Raw genomic sequence first — 26,947 nt, 5'->3', positions numbered from 1 at the left:
GATTCAAAAAGGCCTTCCTGGGGGTACAAAATCATCTCCCTCTGTCAGGAGGATTCCTTGGAGGAAGAGATATTTTAATTTGGTTTAAAAGGATAAATAAGCATTCCCAGGTGAAGGGCAGTGGGTTTCTTCCCTTTCTGCCCCAGTGACATCTCCCAGAAGTACAGGGACATCTCCATAATTCCCATATCGGGGTCGTAAGAGGCAGCAGAATAAGCCTTGTTTTATAAAGCTCCATTTGCAAAGTAAAGGGACGTCCATGTATCAATTTTATTTTATGAGGAAATAAAAATAATGTTTCCTAAAGATTTGTTTAAGGATTTATTTTTATTTATTTATACAAGAACTGGGGTAAAGGCCAGAGGCATGGGAGGGTGAGAGAATTCACCAGAGACAGAGTGGGGAGCACAACAGGCAGACGGACCGAAGAAACTGCTGAGGGGAGGAGCAGGCGAGGCAGGAGAGGTCTGCCGCTCCATTCCTGGCCCGCTGAGAATTGAACCCGCGCTGCAGAGGCTGCGGACAGCTTCACAGCTTGGCGCTCAACCCGCTGCGCCACTGGGGAGGCCCTAAAGATGTTTTTATAGATGTATTTATTACATTAGATTAAGGAAACATCAAAAATTATCATCTGCACATGTTTTTATTTTGGTTGGGGTAGCCGGAGTAACAGATAACGCAGATTATGGGAGGACTGAAACCCCACAGCCAAGCCCTGCCAGCACAGCAGGAGACTCTAACCCTGACTCCTCTCCTTCCCCCTGCAGTGCTCTGTGCTAGGACAGCTTGCACATCCCTGATTTCTTCTCCATTTTCCCTCAGGGCATGTTCCAAGAGAGGCTGGTAACCAGTCTGACTTCTCCCCCTACAGCCTTCTCATTCTGTGGTACCTGTCAAGAGATAACAGCCACTGGCACCTTTGTGTCTTCCCAGCGGTCCCTCAGCTTCTCTGAACATGACTGCACCGATCCATAGAGTATAGAGTCAAGACCCCTCTTCCAGGAAGTCCTCCCAGAGAAACGCCCCTATCATTTGTGGACAGCAACCCTCCTCTGATCTATGAGATTAGGGGCATCCTCATCCTCAGCTCGGAAGGAACACTCTTCAACATGGCGCGCCACATGGGGAAGCGCAAGCTGGGCGCGGCCATGTCACCCTCCTTCCAAAGCAGCCAAGAGCGGCGCTAAACGCTCTAAAGCACGGCTTCCGTAACATCTCCATGTTGACTCTTGGCTGCCGGCGGCTTCGAATGTGGTTTTGCGCGTGCGCAGAACCACGCCCACGTCGTGAATGCCCAAACGCAGATAGGGGTGGGGCTAGAGGTGGTGACCGGAAGCGGCTGCTGCTCTCAGCCGCGGCTTAATAGTTGTCAGGATCTCAAGGCTCACTGTCAGAGGGATGTGGAGGTGATGGGGATCTGGGGAGGGTGAGTGTTGGGTCATTCTGGGTGGTCCCCGTTGGAATAAGTTGTTTAACTGTGGTTAGATGATTCACTTATTATTTTGCAGGCTTCTTTTCTCTTATCAACGTTAAGGTCTTAAAGTTCACTCTAAGAACCAAAGGTTTGGACCATTATGTTCTAAGTGTTTTCTAAGAGTTGATAATTTTCCTTTTGCCCATGAGTTCCTTAGAAGTCAGTTTTCAGTTCCTGAAAGTTTATCTTTTGAATATATTTCTAACCCTAGTTTTCTGTGGTCAGAAAAATGTCAAATGAAGCTCATTCTTTGAACTGTGAGGAGACCCATGGCCTAGTTTGTGGTGAATTTTTATAAATGTTCCACATATAACTAGAAAATAATATTTAATTTTCTAGTCGTCAGGTGTGGTGTTTGAAGTTTATATTTATTTTCTGTCTGCTTCTACTACTGAGAAAGGAAAGATAAATCTCCACTGTGATGTTGATTTGTCCTTTTCTCCTTTCTTTTATCCATGATCTATTTTGAGTTATATTTTGTATAAAGTGTGACTTTGATGGAGGTTCATTTTATTTGGACGTTCAATTACTCAAGCACCATTTGTCGAAGACTGTCCTTCCTTGAATGACTCATTTTGCATCTTTGTCAAAGATCAAGTGACTATACTTGTGTAAGGCTATTATTTCTAGGCTCTCTTGTCTGTTCCATTGGTCAAAGACCTGCCTATTTTTATCATAAATGGGTATTGAATTTTGTCAACACTATATAAATTAATAGGATCTTGTAATTTTTATTCTATATGAGAGATTATACTGATTGGATTTTGAATATCGAACCAGCCTTACATTCCTTAAATAAACCTCATTTGGTGTGATGGATAATTTCCTTTATTGCAGTAATTACTAGCTAATACTTTTCTGTGTGAGGATTTTTGCATCAAAGTTTATTGGTCTATAGTTCTCTTTTCTTGTACTATCTTTGCCTGGTTTTAATATTAGGGTAATATATAGCCTCATAAAATGAGTTGGGTAGTATTCTTTCCTCTTCTATTTTATGGAAGAAATTGTATAAAATTATGCAAATTTTAAGTGTAAGACTTTTCCAGTGAAACCATCAGGGCCTGGAAATTTCCTTTTGGAAACTTTTCGATTATGGCTTTAATTTTTGTAGTGGTTATATGGCTATTCATATTACCTATTTAATACCGTTTATATGTTTTATAGTGGGTGAGTTGTGGGAGTTTGTGTTTTGTGGGGAATTGAACTTTTTCATCCAAATTGTTGAATTTTATGTGCATAAAGTTGTCTGATATTCCTCTACTGTCTTTTCACTGACAGCAGAATCTGTAGTTAGAGCCCCTGTTTCATTTTGGATATTGGTGATTTGTGTATTCTCATTTATTTTTGCCAATCCTGTTAGAGAATTACCAATTTTATTGATGTTTTCAAAGATCCAGCTTTTGGTTTCATTGACTTTTCACTATTGTTATTCTGTTTCCAATAGCATTGATTCTGCTCTTACATTACTTCCTCCTGCATGCTTTTTGGGTTTACTTTGTTCTTTTTTTCTAGTTTCTTGAATTGAAATTGTTGATTAAGACCTTGATTCTTTTCAAAGATGAACATTTGGTACTTTATATTTCTTTCTCAACATTGCTTTATCTGCATCTGGCAAATTTTTATGTTTTGTATTTTCGTTTTCATTCTTTCTAATTTCCCTTCAGACTTCATCTGAACTGTATTGTTATACATTTATAGATATAATATATTTATGGAAATGTAATGTTTAATTTTCAAGTGTTTGGAGATTTTCCTATTATCTTTCTGTTGTTGATTTCTAGTTCATTGTTATTATAATCAGAAAACATACTCTGCATGATTTCAATTTGATGAAGCTTGTTAAATGTTTTTCCTTGCTAACTTTCAGTCTCCCTGTTTGTGTTTGCTGTGTTTTGTAATTTTTCCCCCTGGTTTTAAACATTTGTATGTCTTTCTTTTTCCCTCCTGTATTAACTCTGTTAAATTAAATTTTGCTGGGAGAAGCACCTGTTTCACATTAGTATTAAAATGTGTTGCTATACAGTTTTGCAAAATATCCCACAATAATAACTTTAAAACACCGCCCTATCTGGGAAAGATTTTTCCTTTCTTATTTTCCATTCTCTCTCTCTCTCTCTCTCTGTGTGTGTGTATGTGTGTGTGTGTGTGTGTGCTTGTGCACATGTGTGATTTTTAATTCTCTTTTATCTGGTTGCTAAGGGGTTATCTATGTCATTGGTCACTTGAAAGTATCAGCTCTTTGACTTCTTTAACCCCCTTATTGTTATATATTTATTTTATTATTTAAGGTTTTATTTTTATTAATTACTACTGGTTTTGCTTAACATTTTTTCTACTGTTTGCTTAACATTTTTTCTAATGTTCTTGGTTGAATACATAGCTTATTTTAGTTATATTTATTTGAAATGAAAATAAAGCCATTTAATGCTGTGAATTTCACTCTATACAATTTTAATGTATTCTATGACTTCCGATAAAATTGTGTAACTTCTGTATTGACTTTCTACTTTGATCCTTGGTTATATAGTAAAGTGTTTCTTTTCTTTTAAAATAGATGTATATAGATATACAAAGCAGATTTATTTAGATATATCCTAATACCATAAAATTCACCACTTAAAGTATACAATTGAATGATTTAGCACATTCACAGAGTTGTGCAACCATCACCACAATCTAATTTTAGAAGACTTTCAACACCCTAGAAAGAAACCTTGTACACAGTAGCAGACATTCACTTTTCATGCTACCCGGATACCTCAGCCCTAGTCAACTACTAATCAATTTTCTGTTTCTGTAGATTTGCCTATTTGGGAAATTTCACATAAATGGAATCACAAAATATGTGATCTTTACTAACTGGCTTTAAAAAAAATGAAGTAATCTTGGTTCATAGCATGGATTTCAGGCATACAAGCTTTTAAAACAACATCTGTGTATGTTCACCACCTGAATTCTAGTTTCATCCATCACCATATAGTTGATCCCTTTTACCAGATTTATCCCAGTTCCCCTTCTGGTAACCACTATTTTGTTCTTAAAGTCTAAATGTTTATTTTTGTTTTGTTTAGTCTGTCCATCTGTTTTGTTTCTTTGTCTACCACATGTGTGAAATCATATGGTATTTGTCTTTCTCCTGTGACTGATTTATGTCATGTAAGATGATTTCAAAATTCATCTATGTTGTTAGCATACATCAGTATTTCTTTTTTTATTTCCAAATAATATTCCAATATATATATATATATATATATACACACACACCAGATTTTGTTTATTCATCAAGTGATGGACATTTAGGTGCTTTCCACCTTTGGATACTAAGAATAACACTGCTGTAGATATTTGTGTACAAGTTTTGGAGTAGACATGTATTTCCATTTCTTTTAGGTAGATACCTAGGCATGGAATTGCTAGATCATATGCTGGATCTATAGGTGACATTTTGAGGAACTGTTCAAACTGTTTTTCAGAGTGACTATCCCATGTGAAAATTCCATCAGCAATGTATGAGTGCTCTAATTTATTCACATCTCACTAACAAATGTGATTGTTTTTATTTCTTATTTTAGCCATCCTAATGAGTATCAAGTGGTCTCCTAATGAATGAAACATTTTGGTTTTAATTTGCATTTCCCTAATGATTAATAATGTGGAACACCTTATATTGGAAAGGCTATAGCCAGTCAATTCCCAATATTAAAACAGCTCTCAGATTTTCTTTATGGCTAGGTTATTTAATGGAATTTTATAAAAGTTCTATGAACATGAGAAAAGAGAGCATACTTTGTCTTTGGCGTAATAGTCTCTTTGTTTAAAATTTAACTTGTTCATGCCTTATATTTTATTTGACTCCTAATTTCTTTTACTTTCTTGTTTCCTTTTCACCCAATTTATTTTTAAATTTTTTATTTATTTTTATACTTAATTGTGTTTATCGAGGTAGTGTTTAAAACACAGTTTTAAACATAGGGGTATAGATTCATATCTTTCCAAATGTATGTTATCACCCACTTCTACCACCAAAATCCCACTAATCCTCTACCATAGTCCACAGGGCCTCAGCCCCGCTGTTTCCATTCCCCCGCACTCCCCTTCTGGCAGCCTCAGCTTTGCAGTCAAGATGTCAAGGTTTTATTTTGGTTTGTTTTTGTCTGTGTCTTTGCTTTGTTTTTTTTTTCTTTGTATCTTTGTATTCCATATATAAGTGAAATCACCTGGTATTTGTCATTCTTCTGATTTATTTCACTTAGCATAATCCTCTCTAGTTCCATCCATATTGTTGCAAATAGAAAGATATTCCCTGCTCATGGGTTGCAAAAATTAATAATGTAAATATACAGACAGTGCGATACTTATCAAAATTCCATATCTTTCCAAATCTCATTTTTTTAAGCTGAGTAGTAATATATTGTGTATATATACTGCATCTTCTTTATTCATGTATCTGTCATTGGCACTTAGATTGTTTCCTTTGCGTGATTATTGCAGATAGTATTGCAGTGAACATGGGAGTGCACATATACCTTAAATTAGTGGTTTTGTATTCTTCTGGTAGATACCTAGGAGTGGATTATTGGATTATATAATTCATCTATTTTTAATATTTTGAGAAGCCTCTATACTGTTTTTCACAGAGGCTGGACTATATTTTTAACAACAGTGTATGAGGGTTCTTTTTTTCCCACACCTTCGCCCAAACTTCTTGTTTCTGGTCTTTTTTGTTATGAGTTATTCTTAATGTATGGGAGGTGGTATCTTGTTGTGGTTTTGATTTGCATTTTCCTGATAATAAGTGATGATGAACATTTTTTCATATGCCCGTTGGCCATGTCTTCTTTAGAGATGTACTTACTTGGCTCTTCTGCCCATTTTTTTGATTGAGTTATTTGCTTTCTTGAGTTTTTTTTTTTTTTCATTGTAAGTTTTGGATATTAGCCCCTTGTCAGATATATGATACACAAATATTTTCTTCCACTTGGTAGGGTGTCTTTTCATTTAATGATAGTTTCTTTCACTGTGCAGACGCTTTTTAATTCTGTGCAGTCCCATTTGTAATATTTATTGTTTCTTTTGCTTCCCTTGCTGTTATAGTCAAGTCCTCAAAGTCATCCCTAAAACCAATGTCAGAGTGTTTTCCCCATGTTTTCTTCTATGTCTTCTATAGTTTCAGTTCCTGGATCCAAGTCTTTGATCCATTTTGAATTAATTTTTGTGTGTGGTGTTGTAGTGGTCTAGTTTCATTGTTTTGTATGTGGCTATTTAATCTTCCCAGCACCATTTTTCAATAGACTTTCTTTTTACCATTGTATGTCCTTGACTCTTGCCATAAATTAAGCATATAACTATAACATATAGGTGTGGGTTTATTTCTGGGCTCTCATTTCTAGTCCATTGAGCTGTGTCTTTTTTTTTTTTTATTCTAGTATTATATTGTTTCTGTTACTATCATTTTGTAGTAAAATTTGGGGTCTGAGAGTGTAATAACCTCATTCATCTCTTTGTCAGAATTGCTTTAGCTCTTCAGGGACTTTTGTGGTTCCATACAAATTTCAGTAACATTTGCTCTATTTCCATGAAGAAAGCTTTTGGAATTTTGATAAGTATTGCACTGTCTGTATGTTTACATTATTAATTTTTACAATCCATGAGCAGGGAATATCTTTCAATTTACTTGTGACTTATTTTGTTTCTTTTAACAAGGTTTTATAGTTTTCATTGTATAGAACTGCACCTCTTTTGTTAATCCTAAATACTTAATTCCTGTACTATTGTAAATGGGATTGTTTCTTTCTCTGCTAGTTCATGGTTTGAATATAGGAATACAACAGATTTGTATATTCATTTTGTAACCTGCTGCTTTACTGAGTTATGGTATGTAATAGTTTTTTTGGTGGAGTTTTTAGGGTTTTCTGTATATATTATCATGCCATCTGGAAATAGTGATAGTTTCATTTCTTCCTTTCCAATTTGGATTGATATTTTATCTTTATATTGTCTAATTGCTCTAGCTAGAACTTCCAATAATATGTGATTATTAGTGGTGAGAGTAGCTGTCCTTGTCTTGTACCTGATTTTAGAGGAAAAACTTAATTTTCACCATTTTGTATGATATTAAGTGTGAATTTATTGTATATGGCTTTTATTATGTTGAAGTATGTTCCTTCTATCCTTGAGTTTTTATCATAAATGGATGTTGGATCTTGCAAATGCTTTCTGTCTATTGATATCATCATTTTTATCTTTCCTTTGTTAATGTGGTGGATTACATTGCTCACTTTGTGACTGTTGAACCATCCTTGCATCCTGGGATAAATCCCACTTGGGAATGGATGTATGATTTTTTAAATGTATTGTTGAATTTGGGTTGGTAAGATTTTATTGAGGATTTTTGCATCTGTGTTCATCAGGGATATTTGTCTGTAATTTTTTTGTATGTGATATCCTTGTCTGCTTTTGGTATCAGGATAATACTGTCCTCATAAGTCATCTTGTTGCTTCTGTATGAGGTTTCTTTTCATTTTATGAAAGTCCCTTTAATATCTATTGCAATGTTCATTTAGAGGAGATAAATTCCTTCAACTTTTGTTTGTCCGTAAATCTTTTTATTGTTTCTCTAATTGTGTTACCTAACTGGATAGAAGATTCTTGGTTGGAGAGCTTTTCCTTTCTGCGTGTTGAATATGTAGTGCTATTCCCTCTGGCCTATAAGGTTTCTCCTGAAAAATTGCTGATAATCTTATGGTGTCCCCTTATATATGACTTTTGCTTTTCTCTTGGATCTTTTAGCATTCTCTATCTCTAATTCTTGCTATTTTAATTATAATGTTTCTTGGTGTGTACATCTGCTTGGGTTCATTTTCTTTTTGAAACGTGTTTAGCTCTCTGATTCTGGATGTTTGTTTCCTTCCCCAGTTTGAGAATGTTCTCAGCTATTATTTCTTCCAGTAGGAGTTCTGCCACTTTCTCTCTTCTCCTTTTGAAATCCCTTTGATGCAAAGTTTGTTTCCTTTGATGTCTTCTTAGAAGTCTCTTATGTTGTCTTCATCTTTCTTAATTCTCTTCTCTCTTTGCTGGTCTTTTGGATGATTTCCACCTCCCTGTCTTCTCCTCTTGTTAATTTATTCCTTAACATCATTGAGACTGCTGGTGAGCCCCTCTATTGTATTTTTAAATTCAACTATTACATTCTTTATCTCTTTGACTTCTGTTTGGAAGCTTTTTCATAGTTTCTCTGTCCTTGTTGTAGTCATCATTTTGTTCATCCATTATTCTCCTAATTTGAGTAAACGTCATTAAGACTGTTGTTCTGAAATCTTCTGGCAGTTTGGTTAATTCTTTTGTATTAGGGAATTTCCCCAGGGTTTTGTCTTGATTCATTTATTGGGATGAATTCCTCTGCCTCATTTTGTTTCATGCTCTGTGATTATTTCCATGGATTAAACTAGACTGCTTTTCTTCCCAGTCCTGCTGTGATGGACTAGCATTAGAATTGCAAGACATAGGGTATTGGCATAGGGTATTCATCTTGGATGCTATGCTTTCTGGGAGGCAGTATTTGCTTGACCGCTCAGAGCTGAGCAGAAGCCTCTAGCTTCCAACTGGGGGAAGAGTGGATTCTTTTTCTAGTACCCCATTATCGTTCCTGACCATTTCTCAGACTTTCCTACCCTCTCTGGTAGTATCTGTCCCACCTCCTCTAGAAACACTGATTGTCAAGTCCTCTTTGAAATTTTCTTCTGAGTGCACTTGCTCCTTCACTGATGCCTATCTATGGGGTCCTTGGGGTCCTTGGAGGACAAGATGACTCCAGGTTCATGCTAGTATGCCAGCTTAGTGTGCCTTTATCCCATTTCTTTTTTTTTTCCCCCCCAAAGATTTATTTATTTATTTATTTATTTATTTATTTATTTATTTATTTATGCAAGCACTGGGTACAGTGAGAAGCGCGGGAGGGTGAGAGAATTCACCAAAGCCAGAGCGGGAAGCAGAACAGACAGACTGATGAAATACACTGCTGAGGGGAGCAGCGGGCACAGCAGGAGAGGTCTGTGTGCCTTGTGGGACCCTTGCCGGTGGCCAGGGATGGAACCAGTGCTGCAGAGGCTGCGGGCAGCTTCGCAGCTCAGCGCTCAACTGCTGCACCACCGGGGAGGCCCTTTATCCCATTTTTTTACTTCAGCTGATTTAATTAAGTTCCTCTTCATTTTCTGTGGCTATTTTGCCTTTCCCAATAAGAATGACTAAATCTATGTAGCTGTATTAATTAGTTGCTCAGAATAAAATTGTACCTTACCTGGATCCCTCAGCAGGAGAAATAGTTTTCACTCTGGGTATTTTTGAAGTAATTTTAAAACTGTTGTCCTGGGCTATCAATATTTTCCTCATGGAATGTCTTTTTTGTTTGAAGAAACTTAATCTTCTTATTCCAAATCAGTTAGATTTTTTGAAATCTGTTAAATAGAACTATGGTTTATTTTGAGCCTACCATGTAAAAGGGAATGTGTGGTACAATGTTGAAAATGGGAATTTTGAAGCCAGATAGACTGGGTTTGACATACATCAACAAACCTGTTTCTGAGTCCATGAAATGAAATACTAATCATTATAGCAACATACAGCTGACAGAATCATTGTGCAAATTAAATGAGGCACCTGCTTTTGCACAATACACTGTTTCCTGTGACAATACTTGCTAATATTAATTAAATGTTTACCCAACACAGTTCACTGCTAAATGGCTTACAAACATCGTCTCATTTAATTTTCACAACCACTTGAGAGAGCTAGGTCTGATTCATTTTGAAAAAAAACCTGAAGAAACATTTTCATATTCTCATAACAAAACATTGCCAGAGCTAGAATTAATTTTAGTCCAAATCTCATGGTCACATTCCATCTTGATGAGTAATGACAATAGGTGTTGACTGGACTTTGTCTACTCCACAGTATCCAGTACTGTAAACTGTACTTTGGTGCCCCCCAGGAAGTACTCGTGTGGTGAATGTGGAGTGACTGACCATATGGACACTGTCTTTCCAGGTTTCTTGGAGCTTCTGTGCAGTCCCTGGCCCAGACCTCATAGTGAAGACTACAGGATCTTCCTTCCAAGGACCTCCAGCATCTCTGGTTGAGCTTCGGACCCCTGGAAAGAGTGGAGCTGTCAGCAAGGGAGCCTGAGGGAACATGCCGGCAAACCAGAGCACGCCAGGGGACATGAGGGGATGTGGCAACTCCTGTGAGGTGAGGAAGAGGAAGAGGTGTCTAGGGGTAGAAATACATCCAGAATGAAAGATAGCATCTTCTTATTTTAACTTGTATGATATTTTTTCCCCAGGCAGGTTAATCCACTTTCTCTCATTTTTATTAGTCATTCATTTCCATTGTGTTAATGTCCTTCTCCTGCCTATTGTTGATTTATTTAGCTTAGCTTATGAATTTTAATGATTTTTTAATATTAAGGTTAATAACCTTTTATCATTCTTACATATTTTATAACTATTTTGCCACTTTGTAATTTGCAATTCATTTTTAGTTTTATTTATAAGTGGTAAAAGGTGTCAAATAATTCTTCAAGCCTTCTTTATAAACAGCTCTTTCCTGCTTTGTTTCTTCTAGGTTCTAGGTCCTTAGAGACAAGGATGATTAATCATTTTAACAAATTCCATTTGTATTTTGGGTATTATCTATTACTTTATACTATGGAAGATGGAAACTTAGCTTTTCTAAAACACCCCTATTCACATACACATTTTCCTAAAATTCTGTGTTTTTATCAGATCCACTGTCAGTGTTTATTACTACCTCACTGATGAGGGACAGTTGATTTATTTAGTATCCATGCTATGATTTCTGTACAATGTTTTTCTTTTCCCTGGAATCAACCATTTTCTGGTTTAGTGATTTTTTTGCTTTACTGTATACCTATCAACAATTCAACTCCAGATTCTTCCCAGGGATTTAAGTCTTCTTGCTGTATATTCAGACTTAGCTAGTAACCAGAGTGACAGTATTTACACTCATATAATGTTTATATTGTGTCCAGCACTATTGTATGTGCTCTACATATACTAATGCATCTTTGCAACAACCTTGAAAAGTAGGGGCCATTCTTTTTTAAAAAAAATATATATATTTATTTATTTATTTTTATTTATACAATAGCTGGGCTACAGGCCAGAGGCGCGGGAGGGTGAGAGGATTCACCAGAGACAGAGCGGGGAGCAGAACAGGCAGACAGACTGAAAGCACTGCTGAGGGGAGCAGCAGGTGTGACAGGAGAGGTCTGCCGTGCCATGTGGCAATTTCCCTAGCTGGCTGGGAATTGAACCAGCACTGAAGAGGCTGCAGACATCTTCACAGCACTGCGCTCAACCCACTGCGCCACCAGGGAGGAAGTAGGGGCTATTCTTACCTCCATTTTACAGAGGGGAAAACTGGGGCATAGAGGAAAACTATATGACCCAAGGTCACACAGGTAATAATAGTTGGGGCTGCTCTGATCTCTGGGCAGAAGTGTCTTCTCTTTGAAGAAATCTCTCTTGGAGTGTGTTGACTTGCTGAGGATGGATCTGTTTGCTTCTCAGTTTTGCATATAGCTATTACTTTGATGTTTTCCCTTCTCCAACCCTCAGGAAATCCCCTCCAGCTATGTTTTATGTCAGATCCCCTTCCTGGGAATCCTCTGTCTCTTTTCCTGTTTCCTGGATCCTTGACATCCTCTTTTTGAGTTTACTCCCTCCCCCCACCATTTTATGGGAGCACATCCTCCAGTATATTCTTGAGAATGGATGGATAACAGGTCTATCTGAAAATGTCATACAAATATATATTTATTTAATATGTATAATTATATAAATATATCTATAGAAATATTTGTTAATCAATAAATGCCATGGAGATGTATTTATTTGGCCCTGTTACTCTATTTGTCTTTTTGGCTCAGTATAAAACTCTAGGTTAAAAATAATTTTTGTGGGCCTCCCCCTGGTGGCGCAGGCTGTTGAGCGCCACACTGTGAAGCTGTCCGTCAGCCTCTGCAACACCTGTTTGATCCCGGCCAGCCCGGCAAGGGTCCCACATGGCGCAGCAGACCTCTCCTGTCTTACCCGCTGCTCCCCTCAGTAGTGTATTTTAGTAGTTCTGCCTGTTCTGCTCCCCACTCGGTCTCTGGCGAATCCTCTCAACCCCTGCACCTCTGGCTTACACCCCACTTCTTGTATGCATAAATAAGTAAATCTTAAAAAACTAATTTTTTTGCACAAATTTACAAGCCTATTTCCAATCTAGTCTTTTTCTACTCACATTTTTTTTCTATTCTTGTTCGGTTATTGATCTTCTTTAAAAAAATTGTTTGTTCTACTGATTTCCTTTTTTTTGCTTTCCTTTTTAGTAGTTTTTTTAAAAAATGTTTTATCTTCCAAATCTTCCTTTCTGTCTCTCAGTGCTATCACACATTTTTATTTTATTTCAAATAGCTTTTTTTGTTTTCACAATATTCCTTTTAATAGCATGCTATTTTGTTTTATGGATGCAACATTATCCTTCCAATGATATTAGTAGTAGTTTTTTGGGGTATAATTTTGAATAATAATAAAGATACAGGACTCAAAAACTTAAAAATGTAAAGTTTAAAAATATAAAACCTATGCAGTCTAATTCCCTTACCCGGGCCTCCCTGGTGGCACAGCAGTTGAGCGCTGTGTTGCAAAGCTGCCCACAGTCTCAGCAGTGCCGGTTCGATGCCCGGCTGCTCCCCGGCCACCGGGTGAGGGTCCCACATGGCACGCAGACCTCTCCTGCCGCCCGCTGCTCCCCTCAGCAGTGTCCTTTGGTCCTTCTGCCTGCTCTGCTCCTGCTCTGGCTCTGATGAGTTCTCTCACCCTCCCGTGCTTCTGGCTATACCCAGTGCTTGTATAAATAAATAAATCTTTAAAAATAAATAAAATAAATAAATTGATAGAAATAATTCTTAAAAAATAAATAAATAAATAAATTCCCTTACCCATTTTTTTCCTGTCTACTCATCTCTCTCCAATACATCTGTCCAGTTAATTTTTTCTGTGTGATTTGGATTTCTTTATGCAAATAAAAGCAGTTGAGAATACATTCTTATTTTCTCCTTTTTATTTTATAAGAGGATTCCTAAACAAATCTTATCAATTTACTAATTTTAAGTCTTTTGGTGAAATATCATATGAGTTATAAACAATGTTACCCATCAACATTTCTGTTTCTGTCTCCTCATGTTCATTTGTTAATATACCCCTATCTGAACTGTACTTGTAAGAGAAGAATTAATGGGTCATTCATAGATTAAGGCAATCTTTTAAAAAATGTTTTTATTGTGAAATATATATATATACATATATATATATATGCAGCGAAGTGTACAAAACAGACACACACAGCTCAGTGATTTATTCCTATGTAGGTCTAGAAAGAGTCCATAGTCAGCATTCCAGAATCTTCCTACTGCCAAAGGTAACTACTGTTCTGGCTTTGATGATTATCAGTTCTATTAAGAAGAAAATCAAAAGGCCCAAGTGAGAGAAGAGATAGATAACAAATGCTTTTATCCAGAATATATAAAGAGCAACAAAACAATGAGAAAAAGCACACTGCCTGGAAGTCAGAGGCTTTTCTTGAATAGACATATAACTAAAGAAGATATCCAATAACTTATGAACAGTTAAGGTGGGTCTCAGCCTCATTAGTTACCACAGGAATGCAAATTTAAACCATCGTGTGATACCACTACATTCCTACCAGAATGGCTGAAATTAAGAAGACTGACAGTAACAACTATTACTGAGGATACAGAACCATATCAGCAGCTCATAATGTACCTGTCAGCACATATAGCTGTTGATATATCAGCTTCTATCAGTGGCTCATATGCTGCTGGTAGGAGTATAAATTAATATGATCTATTTGAAAAATATTTTAGCCTTCTTTATCAAAGTATATGTGGGCCAATGAGGAACCAATTTCCCTCTTAGGAAAATAGCCAGCAGAAATCAGCATTACTTGTAATAACCAGAAACTGGAAGTAACTTAAATGTGCATTAATAATAGAATGGAGAAATAAATGGAACATAATATTGAGTGAAAGAAACTGGACATAAAGAATCGTATTGTTTCAATTTATATAATTTTTAAGACAGGCAAAACAAAGTTGTGTTATATAGGCATGTGTGGTTATGTGGCAAAACTAGAAAGCAAAGCAAGGAAGTGCTGACCATGAGTGGCAAGAGAGTGGCTTTCTTGATTGTGGGCTGGGAGGGAAAGAGACATGAGGAAGGTTTTTGGGCAAGGATCTGGCAGTGTTGTTTACAGACTGGAATGGAAATTAGGCAAATACTTGTTTTGAATAATTAGGTAAGCCCAATATTTATATTTTATGCATTTTGTATGTCATAACAAAAGTCTTTTAAAAAGGAAAAAATATATACTCACAGTCTCCCATATACCCTTTCCAAATGCAGCCACACACACACGCACACACACACACGCACACACACACACACCCATGTCCATTTTAAAAACTTTCTAACATATACTTTTCTCACTTAACAATCTTAGTGATCATTCAATGTTAGTCGATGTAATGAGTTACCTTACTATATGTATATATCAAAGTACATCCAGTCCTTTATTAATAGACATTTAAGATAATTCAATCTTTGCTATTTCAATCAGTGCTGCTGTGAAAATCCCTATACATATCTAGTTAACACAGGGAGGAGTATATATCTCAATTAATGGGATTCTCAATGCAAATCATACATGCATTTTCATTTTTGATGGCTATAGCAAAATGGCTTTCCTTGTGGGTTGTATCAATTGTGTAAGGATGCCTGCTTTCACCATACCTAAGGCAGCTCAGTGTCTTATCATACTGTTTTTTTCTTTTTGACCCATCTAGTAGGTTTAACCATGATAACTCAGTTCAGATTTAATTTGCATTTCTCTTATTATAGCTGAGGTTGAATATATGTGATTTGTTTCTTAAATGGAAATTTTGCAGTTTTCTTTATGCATTTCATACAATTCAGTTTATTTTTTTTTTGCATCCTCCGAAAGTGTCATAACTACGTAGGCCTTCCCTAATGCTTGGCTATGTATTTGGGGGAAAAAAAACCTTTTATTTTATTTTTTAATACTTTCATGTTTTTATTTTATTATTTTTTTTATTTATGTCTTTTACATCATTGTGTATTCCCCTCAAAATTCCCACCACCAATTCAGCCGTGACCCATCACCGTAGTCCTTTGGTCTCTTCTCTGCCCTGTTTTGATCCCTTTTCTTCCTCTGCTCTCACAGAATGTCTTTTATTTATAGTTGCCTACTAGTTAAATAGATGACTGGATCAAGAATATGTGTATGGATATACAATGGAATACTATTCAGCAATCAAAAAAGATAAACTCATGCTATTCACAGCGGAGGGATCATGCTTGGTGAAATAAGCCAGAAGGAAAAATAAAAATATCGGATGGTTTCACTTGTAGGAGGAATATAGTGGAACCAAATTAGGGACCAGAAAAAAATTAACAATAATAATAATAATAATAATAACTTTCATGTTTTTGGATTTCACTTTTTCTTCTGTGACTATCTAGATTTTTATTATTGTTGTAAAGTCTTACCTGGGGATCCATCTTCATTTTCTGCAAGATGCCTATACAACTGTCCCAACATCATTTATTGACTAACCAATGTTTTCCCCACTAACATGCAATACTGCATTAGCACATGCATACATTGCAGTATGTAATAACAGACCTTATTCTGTTCCATTGATCTGTAGTCATAAGCTTTATGATTCTAATTCCTCTTATTTTAGGGCTATTCTGATTACCCTTCTTTTTCAGAAATTTACTTTTTTAAAAAGTAACATTGCCTAATAACATGTTTATACACTACATTATGTTTACTGCTACATCCAAATCTGTCCTTCACATACCATTGTCCCCTTTTTCCTGATTTACCCACATACCCCTTACCCCCTTCCTTTCTGGTAATTGTTCTCATAGTGCAAAAGTCTATTTTTGTTTAGAAGTTTACAGTTTTCTGGATTGTTTTATTTCCTGTACACAATTTAAATCAGTCTGTTATAGGGCAACCCCAATATAAAACGGGTTGCCTGGCTGTGGGTCCTCACCCGCGCACTTAAAAGGGACTTATTAATACTCCACTACAGGCGCACACAAAAGGTTAATAAAAGGTTTATTTACAAGGGAAAGGGAATTAAGGAAATATACAACTCAGGGAGAAAATAGGGAAATAAAGTCTTTAATGCATCCTACCCGATCCGCCGACCTGGAAACCCAAAGGCACTCTCAGAGCTGGCTGGATGGCGAGCTGGCGGGCAGCCAAAATGGGGGGATCCCCTCCAAAGCCCACGTGTCTGGCTTTATACCAAACCTGGCTGCTTAACCCCACCCTCAGGTCCCAGCCACCTTCCCTTTGGTGGTGATGGGATTTGGAGTTCCCAGTGTCTTTTGGCTTTGGTCTGGAGTGGGGTGTAGAGTCCACAAAGCCTGTATGGAATTAGCTTTAGGACATCCTTTTCCCCCTAACAAGTCTATCAAATTGAAAAATAATTCTCTTGCTATTGTCAATAAACTTGCATTAAATTTATATTTAAAAAAGGATGATTCATCTGTTTATAATGATTCAGATTTCTTATTAAAGAGTAGGGTATGTCTATATTTTTTCAAATAATTATTGTATTTGCTATTAATGCATTAAAATTTTCTTCAGATATATTTTTATATCAATTTTTGTTTCTACTATCTAAATGAAAAAATGTATTGCAAATGTATATGAACATATATATCAGTCCGAAATTCAAAAATAAAATAAAATTACAATTATATCCCACAAGAGGTAGTTGGAGAATGACTGAAAGGAAAATCAAAGAATCCTGTGGTTCTCTTATTCTTGTCCAGGAGAAGGCCATAGATATTGGAGTTTGTTAGAGAAACATGCATTTAATTATGGTCTTCTATTAGAATAAGTGAGTTAAAATATAAAAATAGAATGGACAGTTTACAAATAAGCACTAAGGAGGAGTAACATAAAAATTTTGATATGCCAAGGAGAAAGAAACCAAGAGAAATATATAAATAGCAATTAGTCCCAGTGTTACAGTAATCACATATTGTAAATAGGCTAATATCATTTATTAAAAGAAAGATTTTTGGATTAGATGGGGAAAAACAAAACAACCATATACTTCCAGGTTCAACCTTATTTTATAAACATGAGTTACACTTAAAGATTCAGAAAATATGAAATTGAGGTGATAAATAACTGTAGACTTGGCAAACAAGGGCAAATGGAAACCTGGGGTTGCATCTTTAGTATCAGACCGGGGGAATGGAAGGTGAAAAACATCAGAAATGATGAAGGTAGATGACTCAAACTGTTCTGTTAAATATTAAGAATTGTAAAAATTATCAACACATTTATAGCTAAAGCTATATCCTTAACCTATATCAATTAAAAACTGGTAGAAACAGTTAATAGTACCATTTTTTTTTTTTAAAGTGAATTTTTTTTTTTAAGATTTATTTAATTTATTTATTTATTTATACAAGCACTGGGTACAGTCAGAAGCGCGGGAGGGTGAGAGAATTCACCAGAGCCAGAGCGGGGAGCAGAGCAGGCAGAAGGACCGAAGTACACTGCTGAGGGGAGCAGCGGGCGGCAGGAGAGGCCTGCGCGCCATGTGGGACCCTCCTCCGGTGGCCGGGGAGCAGCCGGGGATCGAACCGGCGCTGCAGAGGCCGCGGGTAGCTTCGCAACCCAGCGCTCAACCGCTGCACCGCCGGGGAAGCCCTAATAGTACCATTAACCCACCCTTTTCAGAAACTTAATGATCAAGCAAAGAAAAATAATCTAAAACTTTGCTGTAATATGGATTATAATAACTACAACTACAGAGCTAGCAAAGATAAACCATACCTATGAAAATTAAAAGTAGTTTATTAAAGTAATTTATATAAATATGCTTATTTTATTTTTTTAAAGATTTATTTATTTATACCGGTGCTGCAGATGGTATGGACAGCTTCACAGCGAGGCCCTCAACCCGTTGCGCCACCGGGGAGGCCCTGACCTTGCTTCTTTTTTGATGGTACTTCCTTATATATTAATGATGACCTGAATACTTTAATTTGGATTGAGTGTTATCTCTACTTATTATTTTTTAAATTGTATCATTTTTATTGAGGTAACATTAGTTTACAACACCGTAAATGATTTAGGAGTAAATGTTCACACCTCTTCAGTTGTATGTTACCTGCCAAGCCTACCACCAAAGCAGCAGTAATCTTCCACCACAGCCCACTGGCCCAGGCTCCCTTCCCCACTCTGCTTCCCCACCCTCCACCTCTGATAATCTCAATTCTGTTGTCAGATTTTTAAGGTTTATTCTGGTTTAATTTTGTCTGTTCCTTTGCTTTGTTTCTTTACTTTCCACATATGTGTGAAATCAGTATTTGTTTTTCCCTTTTTGACTTATTTCACTTAACATAATACCTACCAGTTCCATCCATTTTGTTGAATATAGCAAGATTTCATCTTTTTTCCTTTTGGCTGAATGCTACTGTTGTATTTATGTACCACATCTTTATCCACACATGTCATTGGGCATCTAGGTGGTTTCAATAAGTTAGCTGTTTTAAATAATGCTTTGATGAACATCGGAGTGCATAAATCCCTTCAAATTAGTGTTTTTACATTTTTATTAAAGATTTATTTATTTATGCATACAAGAACTGGGGTATAGGCCAGATGTGTGGGGGGGGGGTGAGAGGATTCACCAGAGACGAGTGGGGAGCAGAACAGGCATATTGACTGAAATACACTGCTGAGGGGAGCAGTGGGTGAGACAGGAGAGGTCTGCTGCGCCATGCGGGTGGCTCCCTGGCCAGGGATCAAACTCATGCTGCAGTGGCTGTGGATTTCTTCATAGGTTGTGTCTAAACCCCTTGCGCCACCAGGGAGGCCCCGTTTTTGCATTTTGGGGGTAGTTACCAAGGAGTAGAATTGCTGGATTTCGTGGTAAATTTATTTTTAATATTTTGAGGAACCTCCATATTGTTTCCATAGGGGCTGGACCAGTCTACATTCCCACCAACAGTGTGCGAGGGTTCCTTTTTCTCCACATCTTTACCAATACTTGTTGTTTGTGGTCTTTTTGATATGGACCATTCTTATGGGTATGAGGTGGTATCTCATTGTGATTTTGATTTGCATTTCCCTGCTAATAAGTGATGATGAATATTGTTTTATAATTCCTGTTGGCCATCTGCATGTCTTCTTTGGAGAGGTATCTATTTAGCGCTCCTGCCCATTTTTTAGTTGTGTTAATTTGCTTTCTTTTTGCTGAATTCTTTGAATTCTTTATAGATCTGGATGTCAGCCCTTTTCAGATGTATAATGTGCAAATACTTTTCTCCCACTCAGTAGGGTACCTTTTCATTTTATTGTTTTTAAAAATTTTTTAAGATTTATTTATTTATTTATACAAGCACTGGATACAGTCAGAAGCGCGGGAGGGTGAGAGAATTCACCAGAGACAGAGCCGGGAACAGAACAGGCAGACTGACGAAATACACTTCTGAGGGGAGCAGCGGGTGAGACAGGAGAGGTCTGTTGCACCATGTGGGACCCTTGCTGGTGGCCAGGGATTGAACTGGCACTGCAGAGGCTGCGGGCAGCTTTGCAGCCTGGCGCTCAACCGCTGCACCACCAGGGGAGGCCCTTTTCATTTTAATGATAGTCTCTCTCACTGTGCAGACGCTTTTTAGTTTAATGTAGTCCCATTTATTTATTGTTGCTTTTGTTTCCCTTGTAATCAGGTTCCCAAAGACATCACTGAAGCCAGTGTTATATTGTGTTTGGACTATGTTTTATTTTATGTATATTATGGTTTCACATCTTACATACAGGTTCCTAATGCATTTTGAGTTAGTGCTTTTACAGAATTATTTGGCTGACATTAGGATGTAGACCTCGCTTCCTTTCTATTGGCACTTCCTCATACATTGATGATGTCCTTTGTTTTGAATTGAGTCTTTTATCTTTATAAAGTATCTTCCTTTGTCTTATTTAATTCTTCTATACCAGAATTCTACTCTGATTGACATTAAAATGATGATCTTTCTTCCTTTTTGCTACATTATCTGATACCTCTTTGTTCATCCTTTTTACCACCATCATTCATAATCCTTGTGCATTTTTATATAGTATATGAAATCTGTTTTATATTATGCCTTCTAGTTTTAATGCTGCTTTTTTATGTCTTTTACTATATGCTGTATTTTGCTCTTTTTTGTGTTCTTTCTAGTAATTTGGAAGGGTCTAAGTTTTTTTGGGTTGTTACCTTTATAACATTAACTTTCTAATATAATTAATATTCTAATTATGAAAACAGTCTCTATTAATTGTCTACAGTGGGTAACAGCAAGATCTGTATACTGCTATTCCAAGGGTTCTTTTATTTGTTGTAAGTTTTTCTGGGACCTAATATTTGCATGACTTGTCTGTTCAATTTATTTGGGCCAGTTCCTTAAAGATAAATTATACATATATTTGAACTTTTTCTCTTTCATATTTTGGTACTTCTTTTCTATTGTATTTTAAAGTCTTTGTTAATTTCCACTTCACTTTGTTTATGGTCAGAGTCCTCTCTTTGTCCCTTGCTCTTTTGGCAGGAACTGTTAAAAACCTGCATTTCTGTATTACTTTTTTCACTTTCTTAATGAGGTCTGCCAACACATTAAAATATTTTTACAGCTTTATTTTTTAAAGCTGTATTTTTATTAACTTGTGCATATAAGAACTGGGGTGTAGGCCAGAGGTGCAGGGGTGAGAGGACTCACCAGAGAGACAGAGTGGGGAGCAGAACAGGTGGATTTACTGAAATACACTGCTGAGGGGAGCAGCGGGGAGACAGGAGAGGTCTGCTATGCCCTCTGAGTTAGCTCCCTGGCCAGGGATCAAACTCATGCTGCAGTGGCTGGTGATAGCTTGATAGCACTGAGACAGCCTCTGTATCACCAGGGAGGCCTACACATTAAAATGTTTTTATGACAGGTAAAGTAAGGGCCTTTTCAAAGTTGATTAATTCAAATCAGAGTCCAAATGAGGTCCATATATTGCACTTTGTTCCTCTGTCTCTTTAGAGAACTGGGAAGGGTCTGAGATTTTATCCTACAAATGATCCCTTCACAGTGGCCTGGATGCTGGCAAGACATTAAACTCCTGGGCTAGAGAAAAAGAACTTTAGTATTGATGGCAAAAATATTCAGAGTCTTAGCACTTGCACTAGTTCCCCACGTCCTAGTACCTATGGGGTGATGTGAAGAGGACCTGGTGCCACCTGCACACAGTGGGTTACTTAGATTCCCCAAATCTTCTATAATGAGCAGTAAGCAGACATGTCCTTTGCTCCGGAGAGAGGCACAACATGTTCCAAGGCTGTTGCTAGGTGAATATTCTTAAAAAGATAATCTAGTACAAAAGGCAGCATGCACTCTCATAAGACATGCAGGAATATAAGAGAACTGTGTAGAATTGTCTGCCAACAATAGTCACCTCTTATTTCTACTCTGTCCTGCATTCTGCACATTTTCTCATGTGTGTACCACTATGTCAGCCATTCTGATTAATCTGACAGGCGAGGCTGGGGCTAGATCTGTTCAGTTTGTCTCCTGCAGCACTAACACTATTATCACAGGACTCCAAGCCGCAGAATGAGGCCAACTTGTAATATTTTGCTCAATTGTGACTTCCTGGCTTCTGGATCCACTTAGCTGAACAAATCCCATAAACCATCAAAGTTTACTTTTCAAATCCAGGTTCTTTTCTTCTCAAGTTTCCATATTGACCTTTCCACTTGACCTGAGAAACTAATCCAAGAACAGCAGGACGTATTAGCCATTACACAGATTCTGTGTTATCCCAATAGGGCAATTTCATCATCTGTAACAACCCTGGACAGTAAACTGACACTGATCAGAATACCTTCCAGGGACAAGGTAGTGTGGCTGATTATGCCAGCTAAAATCAGGGACAAATTCCCTACGGCTTTTTCTAATTGGATGATTCCTATTGTAGGAATTATAGCCCTCAGGGTTAACATAAATAACAAGCCTTTTTTTCCTCTAGGAAACTCCTTTTAGCAGTCAAGGGTAGCTCCCTTTTGAAAAGATGTCCAGTGTCATTTAAGGGCTACCTGTACCACTGGTCCTACCTTAAGCACTTGTAGGTCACTTATGACCACCCAGAAGGCACAAATCATCATGATTTGGGGAGGGAGGCAAATCACTGCCTGGCTCTGCCTAAGGAGTACAATCCCAGGATCTCCCCTAGGGAAAAGGTGTTTACAGTTCGTGGGGTCCCCTGAATGGGACCTACAGCATTCAGGGACACAGGTTGAGAGTGCCTTCAGTGTGACTCCCTCAAGCTGACTGATAGTTTTAGCTGTTAAAGACAAAACTGAACAAAGAAATTAACTATTTAGGCTGTTGCAATCTAGAGAACACCCTAGATCTGAAGATCAGGGAGTCTCAGCAGGATTTTTGCCTTTTCCTTTCATAGAAAGGCAAGTGATATTGTGGCAATTTACAGCTGGAATTGTTTCTGCACTCAGTCAGTCACCCGAACAGGAAATGTTTATTTCTGTGTCTCCCTGGTTTGAGGGGTCAAACTTCTAAACTCATTTAATCATTCACGCAACAAAGAATGGGAGTTGGGCAGGGTCTGTGTCTGACCTTTCAACAGGTTCAACAAAAGGAGAAAAGGTCTGCATTTTCCCTTATTACAGGTAAACTCAGAAGTCCTATGGTGGTCATGAGAAAGAACAAATCTTTGCTGAGTCATTTGGGGAAAGGTGTTCTTTGGAATAAGTGATTTTCAAGAACACAAAAAGGATGGAAGGAATTTTAATCATCACTGTTTTCAGGACTCAGGTGGAATTCAACATTGCCAGACTATTGTTCAAGACAACTATGAGGTTGTTTTTGATCTAGGTCTGGAAACAAGGTGATGGGGCCTATCCAGTTTCACACCATCGTCTGTCTGGATTTGATCTCCAGGTATGACGTTATCAGCTCAAATTCAGCCTCTATGTGCAAAGTCAGTTGGAGATGGAGTTGTTTTCGCGTCCGCTGGATTATGATAGGTTGTTGAGTCATTTGTGAAGACTGACTGTATAGTAGCACTTAAGACTCTAGCTAGGATGCCTCCCCAACTGTAAGGCATAAGGTTGTAAATAGGATTTGTAATCCTTACAATATACCTCAAAGCCAGGATCCTGTATTCTGACTGAGAGAAATGTCCTACAGGCTGATCATATCAGCCTCATAAAACCAAGCTGTTTTTTCCTTTAATGACTGTTCTTCTTGGCCTGTAGTTTGCATGTAAGTACACCAAAAGGTATTGGTTATGGTGCAGATACCTCCTGGACTGGCCAGGAGAAAATTGAAAGTTAATGATTGTAATAACTTGAGCCAGTGAGTTTAAACTTACTGCTGTACTTCTAAGGCAGAAGTGGTATCATTTATTACTTCTGCCAAGATTAAGGGTGATGGGAAAATAAGAGATGTTAATTGTCACTGGACAAGGGAGGGGACCAGAGGCCCCTCAGATCCAATCTCACCCTCCAGCAACCCATGCAGATAAGCCTGAGCAAGCCAGCCACTGTCCACTGCTTCACTTGCTGGGAATTGGAGGGATGGACTGAGCCCTCCCACCCTCTGCTTCCAAGCCCATGAAGGGCTCTTGAGACTCTCTGGTCAAGACCAAAAAGAGGGCTCCTCAGACACTGGTGAGAGCAGGTGAGGAGTCGGCGTTTACTGATAAGAGAAAGAACAAGTAATGGGGGCTCTGGACAGATTTCTCTGGGCATGAGAGGCATTCTGAGAGGCCAGGGCTGGGGCTCTATATAGGTTTTAAGTTGGGGTTTGAGAAAAAAGGAATTACGCTTTTTTGCCTGAAAATTCAGAGAGAGAGTGGACTTGGCTAAAGCCCATTTGCTTATCTGAGTGTGGCCCATTTCTTGCTGCTAATTGTGGGCACCAATCAGCTGCAGCTTGGAGGTCATGCAGGGCTTGTGGACGTTTCATGGGGACTGTGTGTCCTCATGCCTGCAGCTCCAATTTGAACCAGTCTGGCCTCAGGGTCTGTCACTCCCTTCTTCTGCAATAGACATGGGACTCTACAAGCTGGAAAGAAGCAGCTCAGGAGTGTACAGGCTGGGGGAAGATCAGTAAATAAAAAAACAATGGGTCAAGGAAATTTATGGCAGCAGGTGTCCAGGCGTAGAGTCATGAGATTTGTCTCACCTTTTATTTACCAAATTAGCCCGTGCGAACAGCCAAGTTCTATCCTTGTCCCAGGATCCTTCCTTTCTCATTAATGGTAGAATGTGTTGCCCTTGTGTCACCTAGGAAGATGGTGGGATGCCTATGCTGGAGATGATTATTCCCTTTTGCATGTTGACTCAGTTGTGGACATAAGTGGGAGAGTCCCTCCAAGGAAAGTTGTTATGGAGGTGGATTTTTGGACTTTTGTTCCTGTTTATATTTTAAGGTCAGGAAATTCCCAGTCCATTGCCATCCATCTTTTTATAATAATGATATCCGGAAGTGTCACTATCTGTGGAGGTTTGGTGGGGGGGAGATTGCCATCTTATTTCCTTCTAATTATTTGAGTTGTAAAGTCATGGATTTGCATTGTGTTGATTTGTGGAGTCCTTAGAGTATTGAGCTAGTTGGTATATTTAGGAGAGGGGAGTAGTTTGTTAGTTTACATTATATTTATGGATAATGTGTCTGATTTCTGGTTGTAACCAATTAACAAAGTTAGTGATGAAGGCAGATGTTTGATTATTGAGAGAATGGGATAATCCTTCTAAACATTTTATAAATCTCTGTAGTTAGAGATCATCTCCTTGTTGTCTGCAATCTTCTGTCTTTGACTAGTAAATTTTTGAGGAGACAGAATGAAATCTGAAAGTCTCTCTCCTATAGTGTTAATTTGCATGTTCATTAACACTCCTATAGTGTTAATTTGCCTTGGACATGTTCTGATTTCTTTCATGTTCCATCTCCAGGACCCACTAATAGTTGCACAAGTTGATATAAATCAGGGCCCTCAGGAGACTGTGCCCTTAGGGCCAATCTGAGTTGATTAACAAATATTTCTCGGACTTCCCTGGTGGCACAAGGGCTTAAGTACAGCACTGTGAAGCTATCTGCAGCCTCTGTAGCATAAGTTCGATTCCTGCCTGGCCAGGGAACTACCCACATGGCGCAGCAGACCTCTCCTGACTCGCCCACTGCTCCCCTCGGCAGTGTATTTCAGTCAGTCTGCCTGTTCTGTTCCCCACTCTGTCTCTGGTGAATCCTCTCACCTCCTGCACCTCTGGCCTGTACCCCAGTTCTTGTATGCATAAATAAATCTTTAAAAAATAAAACAAAATTTTCTCTATTCTTATAGAAGTCTAGAAAGTCTTTAACAATAACATGTAAATCTGAAATTTGAACAAGACCAAGGTCTGAAAAGAAATGTAGTTCTCGTGGGCTCTCAGCTTGTTGACTTTTCATCACAGTTGGAGGAAGCCCCACAATCCAGATTAGGATGGGATTTGGGAGCAGGGAATTTAATGCAGCCAAGGAGGGAAAAGCAGAGGAATAAGAGCTGAAGGGAGAGGGAAGCCACAGAATAAGGAGAACGAGTGGGTAGAAGAAAGGGCTGGGGTGGTGCACATGAAATGTTCTGGGCGAGGAAAGGATTGTCAGGTTTAGTTGGGGGTGAAGGAGGAGCAGGGAGAGTGGACAGGTAGTGAGAGACAGTCCTTTGGGACTGTGTAGTTTGAGATAGATTGGAGACATGTTCTCATTTTTCAGCAAAGAATAAATTTCCATCATGATTTGCTTATCCTGAAATGCAGCACTTAGAGGAAGAATAATCATTTTAACATAAATCCAAACAGTATCTCTTTCCTGATATATAAAATATCTAACACAATATAATACTAAAAGAATTGCAGTTTTCATGTTCAGACTCCAGCATATTTCTGGAATTTTTCACATAATTACCTCCCTGACATTTTACATAGTCTTCTCTCCTTTTTAAGAGCTGTTTTCTTTCCTTAATTACCACATATTTTCCTGACTCCATACCATTTTCTGTCTTTTCTGGAAAATCTTACCTCCACCACACTTATTCTTTTGCAATTTAACTGTACCAATTCCATGGAACCTAAACCTACACCCCCAGAAGAACTGACTGTTTCTTCTTTGGGGCCCACAATATACCCTGAATATATTTCTAACACACCTTTTTTTTTTTTTTTTAAACTGAGTCACACTTGAAATACATTAAACTGTCTAGATTTTAAATGTATAGTTTGATGAGTTTTGACAAATATAACCATCATTCAAGTTAAAT

The 26,947-nt window shown here is 37.8% G+C and overlaps 1 protein-coding gene across 2 annotated transcripts in view; it reads left to right on the top strand.

Moving 5' to 3' along the window:
• Window positions 1–1,335: 1,335 nt before the first annotated feature.
• The window catches only part of ZNF81 (zinc finger protein 81), a 66,410-nt gene continuing 40,798 nt past the window's right edge, over window positions 1,336–26,947 (top strand). Inside the window, exons 1-2 of one of the 2 annotated variants that reach the window (XM_054695752.1) lie at window positions 1,336–1,406; window positions 10,517–10,717. In XM_054695752.1, the coding sequence (XP_054551727.1) occupies window positions 10,661–10,717 (57 nt within the window). In that variant the 5' untranslated portion in view covers window positions 1,336–1,406; window positions 10,517–10,660. Of the gene's footprint in view, window positions 1,427–10,516; window positions 10,718–26,947 lie in introns of both variants that reach the window. The other variant, XM_037512455.2, reaches the window with a different exon arrangement.

Source organism: Talpa occidentalis, unplaced genomic scaffold (assembly GCF_014898055.3).
Source record: "Talpa occidentalis isolate TD23 unplaced genomic scaffold, MPIMG_talOcc4v2.1 talOcc4.15, whole genome shotgun sequence".
In the NCBI taxonomy this organism is placed as follows: domain Eukaryota; kingdom Metazoa; phylum Chordata; class Mammalia; order Eulipotyphla; family Talpidae; genus Talpa; species Talpa occidentalis.
This window is presented reverse-complemented; position numbering and strand designations above follow the sequence as displayed.